Source organism: Bidens hawaiensis, unplaced genomic scaffold, assembly GCF_021521415.1.
Source record: "Bidens hawaiensis isolate Kalapana, Puna unplaced genomic scaffold, B.hawaiensis_p1.1 tig00035091_1, whole genome shotgun sequence".
Classification (NCBI taxonomy): domain Eukaryota; kingdom Viridiplantae; phylum Streptophyta; class Magnoliopsida; order Asterales; family Asteraceae; genus Bidens; species Bidens hawaiensis.
The window spans coordinates 9,591-20,336 of NW_027505350.1; the positions used below are offsets into that span (position 1 = coordinate 9,591).

Here is a 10,746-nt window from a genome sequence, read left to right on the forward strand (position 1 = left end):
AACATCTTATTTATTTGTGAAACTCTTTCATCATCAAATACTAAGTATATTATTAACTTCTATACAATATATAACATTAAAATCCAAAAAAATATATAATTATTATAAACAAAGAATGAAAAACAAACCCTGTAATCAGATATTAATTTTTGATATATCCCAAGTTTGTAGGATTTTCATATCAAAAATATGATGAGATTAATTTTTTAATTTAATGAGATGTTATAACCCGTTTAAGAAATATTTGGGTTTGGTGAGACTCATACTCATGAATTCGGGTCAAATGCATGAGAAACCTCCCTTTATAAATAATGCATCTGGTGGCTTGCATTAATGTATGGAGCAACCAGAGAGCTTTTAAAGGTTTCGTGTATGTATATATATATATATATATATATCTTAAACGGGTTATAACATCTCATCAGATTAAAAATTAATCTCACCAAATATTTAAAATGAAAATTTCTATAAAATAGGAATATACCAAAAAGTAATATCCATTTAAAAAAAAAATTATAATTAAGAAATAATTTTATAGTAAAAAAATAAGCGGGTAATGAGTCTTACCAAAACCAGATAACTTTTAAAACGGGTTATAACAACTCATTTATTTATGAAACTCTTTCAAAATCAAATCTTAATTATATTGACTCCTTCACATTAAATAAAATTAAAAACAATCCAAAAAAGTGTATAAATACTAGAACGAATAATGTAAAAGAATCCCGTAATACGGGGATAAAAGCTAGTAATATGTATAAACGAAACATTTAAAAGCGCTCTGGTTGCTCTCTAAATTATCTCAAGCCACCAGATTGTATTATTTATAAATGGAGGCTTCTCATGCATTTGATCCGAATTCACGGGTATGGGTCTTACGAAACCCATATATTTCTTAAATTAGTTATAACATCTCATTAAATTAAAAATTAATCTCACCAAATATTTGATTTGAAAATCCTATAAAATAGGGATTTACTAAAAATAAATATCTTATTTCTTTAAAAAAAGATATATATATATATATATATATATATATTATTTATAATTAAAAATAATTTTATAGTAAAAAAATAAGCAGGTCACGGGTCTCACCAAAATCCAAATAGCTTTTAAACCGGGTTATAACATCTCATTTAGTTGTAAAACCTTTTCATAATCAAATATTAAGTATATTGTTATTATACTCAGTACAATAAATACAATTAAAATCCAAAATATATATTGTTGGGTCACGATTTGGTTAGACTGACGCATATCAAAAGACCATGACATGATCAAGACAAAACAAAAAATAATCTAGAAGAGTCGAAGTGTTATATAAGATGGAATTTATGGCTTGGAGCATGTAATATCGAAATCCCTATGGATTTCGGTTGGGAAGGGCTAGCAATATAGAAATTATGTTGATTTATGTTTGAGCTTGGTCATTGGGCCTCTTGTAAATGCTAACTATATAAAGCATGTTTTAGTTGATAATAGGGGGAGAACCAGAGAACTCTCATACTTTGATAGCCACCATATTCTAGAGAGCATAATATTATTGTGAATTGGTTTATGTATCTAACGATCTATTTGATAATAGAATCGTATGCATTGAAACCATATTACTTCGTGTTCATCATATTTATATTGTTCTTCTATCTCGTTATTGAATCACCACGGTGTTAGGATTCCGCACAAACATCGTGTTTACTTGATATCATATTGTAGTGATCCAAATTCGAGACATACATATATAAATATTATAAACAAATAATGTAAAACAAACCCACATAATACAGGTGATAAAATCTAGTAATATATATAAACGAAAGCTTTAAAAGAACCACATCTTATCGGTGAAATGTGGTCAACGTCAGCCAAAACCACATCTTATTGGTGAACTTGGACCGATTTTAACTCAAAAATATAAAACAAAATTCGTATGTCAATTATATTAACGAACAAATATCATTTTTTTAATTAATGATTAGTAATTTTTAGAATATTTTATTATTTAAAAATGTATTTATTTTATTTATATTGATATTCATATATTTTGTTATAAATATTAGTAAATTTATTATATTTGACATAGACATAATATCTAAAATTAATTTTATTTATATTTACAATGTCCGAGTACTCCCCGAGTACTCCGCGTACACCTAACTCCCCAGTCGGCCGTGTAGGGTCCGCTTAGCGATTTTTGCAACACTGGATATACTAAAAATTAATATATGATTTCTTAAAAAAAGATATGTATTATTTATAATAAAAAAATAATTTTATAGTAAAAAAATTAACGGGTCATACGTCTCATCAAACTCAAATAACTTTTAAATCGGGTTATAACATTTCATTTAGGAATATTGGATTTTAATAATCCCTATTGAATGGTATTGGCCGATAATAATCCCTATTCATTTTATCGCCACTGGCGATCCCAAATTCAAAAAAGTTGGCACCCAACGGCCCCCCGTTAAAAAGGACTTAACGGCGTTATACTTTTTTCCGAATTTCAAACAAACTTTTTAAGGGTATTAATCGGAAGGAAGATACGAGTCGAATGATATAAAACTTAGCTCCAAACAATGATCTAAACGACTTGATTTTGGTTAATTGTAAGTTCAAACTCCGAATTGAAGCATTGCTTCGTCATTTTGAAGCACTGTTTCGAACTAACTTTTACACCAATCGACTCGTATTATCGTAATGATCAAAAGCCCTAAAACATTGGTTTGAAATTCAGAAAAAACTACAACGTCGTTAAGTCATATTTAACGGGGGACCATTGAGCGCAAAGTTTTTTGAATTTGGGACCGTCAGTGGCAATAAAATGAATAGGGATTATTATCGGCCAATGCCATTCAATAGGGATTATTAAAATCTAATATTCCTTTCATTTATTTGTGAAACCATTTCATCATCAAATAATAAATATATTATTAACTTACGTATAAAAAATAAAATTAAAATCCAAAAAATATATAAATATTGTAAACGAATAATATAAAACTCGCGTAATAACGAAGATAAAAGCTAGTCTTAATATAACACAAAATATTCTATATTGTGATTCTTTTCCATATATTGACATGGTGTATACGACAAACTTTTAATACAAGTGACAACATGGAGTGTCTCGCTTTAATTTAAAATTAATAATAACATATTTATTATTTTGTATTTTCTAGACATATTAGTTAAATTTCTTTTTTTCGCTTAAGTAATCCAATATTTTGTTGATGAACTAGTTTTACTCATAAATTGGATTGGATGTGTCTTAATGGTAGAATACTCATTTTAATAGAGAGAGGTAGGAGGTTTAAATCTTACTATCACCGATTTATATAGGAAATATGAGAGATAACCCTGTCTTGTCAGGGTTCGAACCCTGATCTCACCCGGTTTTACCGGCTCCTCGCTGTCGTGCCATTTGGCGGGCATGAGGGTCAGGTTTTATCCGGTGAATCCCTCAATAGGTGGACCGCTAGGGGCTCCGTCCGTCCAAACTAGTGGCCGGCTCGGACTACCTTTAGCCACTGGGGCCGCGTACGATGTACCCGGCGTTACTTAGTTGGTCGTTTAAAAAAAAAACTAGTTTTACTCATCAAATACATAAATGATCTAATCTAAAATTAAAACTAATATATCGATTCCGACTTGAGTAAATTGTAGTTTTTATCCATTTTGTTTGTCCAAATCTACGGTTTTAATCCAATAGTTTTATATATGTGATTTTCGTTTTTGTGGTTTCATTTCACTTGCGATTAAACCAGATCCCACTAACCTCGTTAAGTCTTATCGTTAAACCCATTAGCGTGCCCCTCACGTGAAGGGCATTTTTATCCTTTTTTCTCCAAATACACCTCAGCCCCTCACGCAAGTGGGCTTGCGAGTTAGGGTTGAGGTTTATTTGGGGAGAAAAAGGACAAACCTGCCCCTCACCTGAGGGGCACACTGATAGGTTTAACGACTAAACTTAACGGGATTAGTGAGGTCGGATTTTATCGCAAGTGAAATGAAATCACATGAACGAAAATCGCAAATTTAAATTTATTGGACTAAAACCGCAGATTGGACAAACCACATGAACGAAAACCGCAATTTACTCTTTTGACTTGTATGAAACTTATAAACATCAAAATTCTTCTCACTTGTTACTTTTTTTATTTATAATTTTAAAGTTAGATCATTCTATAAACGAGGACAAAAATAAGAAATATAGAAATGATTTGTAGAAAAAAAAACTCCTAAAAAAACTAATAAAAAGTTAATTAAAAAATTATAACTCAAAATTTAATAAAAAACCGAAAACAATAAAACACAAAAATGTTTATACCGTTTTTCTCGTTTAAAAAAAGACACAATATTAAGAAAAAAAATATGTGTTTTTGTTAATTTCAGTCATTGATTTTCTTTATTTTTTCTTAACATATTTATTAAATAAAGATATATTTTTTCTTTTTTTCTTCTTCTTGATATTATGTCATATTTATTAAAATTTGATATATTTTTAACATCTGATCGTATGCTATGAAAATGTTAGAATATTTAATATATATGTTTTTAACATGTGACTTTAATTCATACCTTAATATATAACACACAATAATTATATTTTGTGATTCTTTTCCATATATTGACAAGGTGTATACGACAAACTTGACATACAAGTGACAAGTGACATGGTGGGTCTCGCTTTTTCTTAAAATTAAAAATAACATTACCTTGTATTTTCTTGACATGTTAGTTAAATTTCCTTTTTAAGCTAAAGTAATACAATATTTTGTTGATGAACTAGTTTTACTCATTAAATACAGAAGCGATCTGATCTAAAATTAAAACTAATATATTGATTTGATTCGTATGGAACCTATACAAACATATTTTATTATAAACAAACATATGATTATTAAAATAGTAATAAATCGATCGATACGTGATGTCACACCCGCAGAAGGGCAATGTTTATTTTAAAGGTGTAGTGGTGTTTTCTTTGTCGCTCCCTTTTTAACTTTTTATTATTATTTTCAAACCCACACCGGCGACAAATGTATATCGCCCCTTCCCCCTATCGCTTGAAGGAACGGTGTTGTATCCACGTGTCGCCCAAAAACCATCAACTTGTCGCCCATTACGTATCTACCTATACTATTAAAGCAAAACATATTTTACACTTGTTCTTTAACTAGGTAATCCACATAGGATGTCAAGTATACAATTTCTATAAATAAATTATTCACTTAATAAACAAGTTAATTTTAAACATTAATATCTAAGTTGGAGAAAGTTTCAAGATAAATAGTTATGATCATCATTTATTGAGTAATAAAGACAATTAATTGTCTTCAATGTTATTTTTTTTTTAAATTTTGTTATTATTATTATTTTTTTGAATTTTGGAAAATTATTTATGAAAGTTTGGATTTGATATATGGATGTTTGGATTGAAATGGTGGTTGAAGTCACATAGTTTGAATTTTATTGTTGCTTTATTAAACATTTAAAAAAAAATTATAATTATTATATTTATATTTGTTGCATTCTTTATGTTGTGTACTTATATGTTTTATAATTTCAATAAAAATAGTTTTTATAATACACAACGTATGTTACAACATCTACTATTTACGCTTCATAGTTTACAACATATGACTTCACCAGATGATGAAATTTTAATTAGTATGTCTTTTTTGTTTCATGGTATAAATTAAAAATATGTTTTAAATTATCATTTTTTTTGCTTGTCTTTATATGTTTGATTCTTTTAATTAAAACAACAATGTGATACTTTATATATAACCTATGAATTTTTATATATTTTCACAAGTATGTAACACATGATCTAACCTAGTACTCTAAATATGTGAAAAGACTAAATAGACCCCACCCTGTCCTATATATAGACAGCATCCGATCAGCACTTCAATGCAAGTGGCCAAAAATGGATAGCCAAGAGGTAGTCATTACCAAAGAAGCTAGGCTGGCGTTCATGGAGCTAGTGAACATGACAAGTGTCCCTATGTCACTCAATGCGGTTGTTCGCCTCAACGTAGCTGACTCCATATGGCAAAACGGCTTAAACACGCCACTCACCGCCTCCGAGATCCTCACCCGTAGCCTCCCTGCCGGTTGCGGCGATCCAGAAAACCTTCAGCGTATTCTCCGCTTGCTTACAAGTTATGGTGTTTTTAACGAACACATCCATGCTTTAGAACGAAGGTATATATATTTACATATTATTATCTTTGTAAATTCCTAAAAGGCTAAAATATTAATTTTTACAGTCATTTTCTAACTTTAGTCATGATTTTGAAAAAAAAAACCTAAAATAGCCATTTTTTTCGTTCACGTTTTAAAAAGACTTAATTGTATTCTTAGTTTATTATTTGATCAATCATATAATAAGAACAATATGTTTTTTTTGGTGGATCAGGTTAATTTAAAGAAAAAAAAATACTGGTTTTATGTGGTTGACTAGAATTTAAATGGTTTTAGGTAATTTGTTATTTAAGATAGCGGATTACATGTACACGTCAGCGCGTGTCTCTCCACGTCATCCAGTTGTTTAACAAGTGCCGTTCACATCATCGAGGTGTGACATGTGGAATCCGCTATTTGAGGTGGCGGGTTATACAAACTCCTTTTACCCCGTGTCACAGCCCAGGATCCCTCTATCTTAAATAGCAGATTCCACATGTCACACCCCGGCTGACATGTACGACACTCGTTGAACAACTGGATGACGTGGAGAGACACGTTTGTAATCTACTATCTGAGATAGCAAATTACCTAAACAGATAAACCCACCTACATTTTAGTCTACCATCCTATTCCAAAAAAATTCAGAACAATATTTTCTATATTTATATTATCATGTCATCCGGTCATGTGACCCACTAGTACTGTCTGGGTTGATGTCCGGTCCGATTATGAAAACAACTCATAAAAAAATCTACAACCGTACAAAAATAATATTCTTGCTTGTGTTACGAAAGATACTCGTTGACGGATGTTGGAAAGACGCTAGTGACGAATGGAAATGGCTTGTCGTACGGTTCATACGTTCTACAACACCACCAGGACGAGTTGATGAAGACTTGGCCAATGGTGCACGAGGCGGTGTTGGATTCATCCATAGAGCCTTTCGTGAAGGTGAATAATGGCGAAACTGCGTACGCGATGTACGGGAAGAACCCGGAGATGAACGAACTTATGCAACGGGCAATGTCGGGGTTATCCGCTCACTTTATGAAGCCGATTCTAGAAAGTTATGACGGGTTTAACAGCGTCGAACGATTGGTGGATGTTGGTGGTAGTGCAGGGGATAGCCTGAGAATGATTCTAGAGAAGCATACTCATATTAAAGAAGGTGTTAATTTCGACTTGCCTGAGGTGGTTGCAAAGGCTCCAAAAGTAGATGGTTAGTGACATGTATATCATGTGATATTCATATTTCATACACATAAAAGTATAAAACACCACCACAAACACAAAAGAGTAAACATGTGTACATGTTTTGTGTGCAGGTGTGACACATGTTGGTGGTGACATACTTAACTTCATTCCCAAGGGTGATGCAATTTTTATGAAGGTAAGGTATACTTTAATCTTTAGTGCGTTAAGCTGAGTTGGCAAGGGTTAACGAGTGGCATAATGCAACCGAGAGGTGCATAAATTGATTTGAAACTCAAAACTGGTTTGGTTTGGTAAAAAAAAAATCAAAACCGGTTTATGACCGGCTCGGTTCGGGTTAAAACCGGTTTCTTGACTGAGTTACGATTGGTTTCGGTTTTGACTGGTTTTTGCTCGGTTTTGGTTCGATTAACCGGTTTGAAACCGGTTTTGGTGGAGAAAATTACAAAGCGGTTCCGAACCTACGGTTTCAATCAGTTCCGAACCGGTTTTTGCATAATCGAAATCGGTTTGGTTTCGGCTCAAATTTTGGGTCGGTTTGTTTAACCGGTTTATTTAACCACCTCTACCACTCCCTTCATGGGTTAAGAGGCGTCAGTGGCGAAACTTGGACATAAAAGTAGATAAATTTACACTATTGAGCAAAAAAACGAGGGGCCAGCTCAAAATTTCGATCGAAATCTGTTAAATTTACACTATGTATAATAATTTCGTCCGAATAATGATAACTTTATACTACCGAGCGAAAAAACGGAGGCGGCTGGGGCCACCCCTGGCCCCAACTAAAGCTACGCATCTGAGAGGCGTTAAATGCAATGTGGATTAAAATGTTAATGAACTTTAAAATCCTCTACATACACGTATATAATAATTTAAGAATCAATTTTACATTAAATAAATATTGGTAACGGGGGTTAAACAATTTTCTTAGGGTGAGGTCAAGTGAAATGAGGTAAAGTAGGTTTTCCTGGTGGCTACGTGAAGTTAAGACGCGTGAATGCGTACTCCATGACCTAAAGTGTTTCTAAATTAAATACTTTTAAAATAAGTAATAATTATGAGTGTAGGGGCTTAACTATCACTATTTGATATTAAAAAAAATGGTTTTAAAAAGTTAATTATTACTATATATGTAAATAGATTATATCTGTTATATCTAAGTTAAACAATTTTTTTTAATATTTATTTGTAGTGGATGCTAGTAATATTTACTGATGACGAAGTAAAGCGAATTATGAAAAATTGTTTTGATGCAATTCCGGTTGGAGGTAAGTTGATTGCATGCGAGCCGGTGTTGCCCTGCCACACTGATGATACTCCTTGTACCCGGGCCTTGCTCGGAGCTGACATATATGTGATGACCATGTACCGTACCAAGGGCAAACATCGGACTGAAGACGAGTTTCATGAACTTGGCAAGTTGGTTGGTTTTACGAGTTTCAAAGTTATTTCTTTTGACTATTTCACTCTTATTGAGTTCAAAAAATGATAAGCCTTTTTGTTGAACTATGCCATTGAATGTAACCTATGCATGCATGTTAAAATGATGTTGCGGCATAACTTGTTGTCTGTTAATCCGTCGTATATCTGCTGTCTTTGAATGCTTTTGAATTTATGAAATATAAAAAAAATAGATACTATGGCTAGTACATTACACCAGGAAAATGATTTTGAATTCTACACCTAATTTATATACAGAAAATTGTATGTAATTTGCCTTTATTATTTTTTTAACAACAGGAAAATTATATTATATTACGGAACAACTTTTTATGCGGGAGATTTAGATTTTAACTTCAATTTAATTCGTATTCGAAAATCACAAGAAGCACTGGGCTGATCTGCTATACCTGTACCGACAAAAGGCCCGATGAAATTGAAATTGTCATGAGGTGGGCCTAAATTTGTATGTTTGGTGATTATTGTACTTAATTAAGTAATTAGATAGTTTGGTTATGTTTCATTAATTAATTTTTGGATGAGTATAAGTGTAAAATCGAGTTAATACATGCAACATACAATAAATTAATTTAATTACAAAACCCATCACACAACGTTTTTTATTCACGTAACACTTGTGAACGAACAAATTTAGCTATTCGCAATGTAATTGAGTTGAGCTTGATGTCACGAGATGATTCTTAAACTCTGATGCATCGAATTAGATGTGATTAAGTTAAGCCTTTAACCAACTTTGATGTAGTTGAACAATTGTGGAGTAACTAAGTTATAAGCTTTATGTAATATATACATGAACGTCTTGCTTTTGTTGTACTATTTATTTTTTATACGCTCTCTAGTTTCTTTTTTCTTGGGGCTGTTCTTATTTATGTAGATGGCGTTATCATAGTGGGTAACAAGTCAAATAAAATTAAAGAAATAAAGAGTTTTCTTGATAGAATATCAACATCAAAGACCTTAGTACATGTTCTTAAATATTTTATAGGAATCTAAGTAGCACAAAGAATAGATGGTCTTGTCCTCAGTCAAAGTAAATATGTGATGGACATATCGGAAGATATTGGTATGTTGGGTTATAAACCAAGTGTGTTTCCTATTGAACATGGTACAAAACTTGGCAGGGATGATGAAGAAGTACTCGTTGATGCTTGCAATATAGAAAGATTAGTGGGTCAGCTTCTTTATTTACGAGCCATTAGACCCAACATTACTTATTCTGTCAATGTTCTTAGCTAGTTCGTTGCAGATCCTGGACAAAATCATATGGAAGCAGCTATAAGAGTTCTTAGATACTTAAAGTCCACTCCTGGTTAAGGTATCTTACTTCCAAATAGTGGTGTGGTGAATCTCATTGGGTATACCGATTCAGATTGGATTGGGTGTCAAGATACAAGACGATCACGAACCAACTATGTTTACTTCTAGAAGGGGCTCCTATTTCTTAAAAATCGAAAAGGAAACCTGTCGTGTCCAGGTCTTCCGCTGAAGCTTAATATTGGGCTATGGTGTAGACAATTAGTGAAACTTTATGGGTTCAATGGCTCTTGAAACATTTGGATGCCTCCTAGACCAGCCCGACACAATTATTTTTTGATAATATAGTTGTCAAACATATAGAAAATAATCCAGTTTTTCATGAACGTACGAAGCATGTCAGAATGGATTGTTCTTTTGTCAGACAACGTGTGGAGTCGAAGGATATTGAGTTGCTACACATTAGGAACATATTGTTGACTTGTTCACGAAAGCTCTTGATACTAGATAACTGCAATTTTTACTCGACAAGTTAGACATTTATAAGATCCATGCTTCAACTTACAGGGGAGTATAGAAAGATATTATTTTTTTACTATTGTTTTCTTATTTATCGTATGACTTTGT

The 10,746-nt window shown here is 32.1% G+C and overlaps 1 protein-coding gene across 1 annotated transcript; it reads left to right on the forward strand.

Moving 5' to 3' along the window:
• Nucleotides 1-5,894: 5,894 nt before the first annotated feature.
• On the forward strand, nucleotides 5,895-8,901 carry LOC143612633 (nicotinate N-methyltransferase 1-like). The gene is made up of 4 exons (XM_077086571.1): nucleotides 5,895-6,210; nucleotides 6,987-7,411; nucleotides 7,518-7,582; nucleotides 8,597-8,901. The coding sequence occupies exons 1-4, from the start codon at nucleotides 5,933-5,935 to the stop codon at nucleotides 8,891-8,893; spliced, it is 1,065 nt and encodes a 354-aa protein (XP_076942686.1). The 5' UTR covers nucleotides 5,895-5,932; the 3' UTR covers nucleotides 8,894-8,901.
• The last annotated feature ends 1,845 nt before the right edge of the window (nucleotides 8,902-10,746 follow it).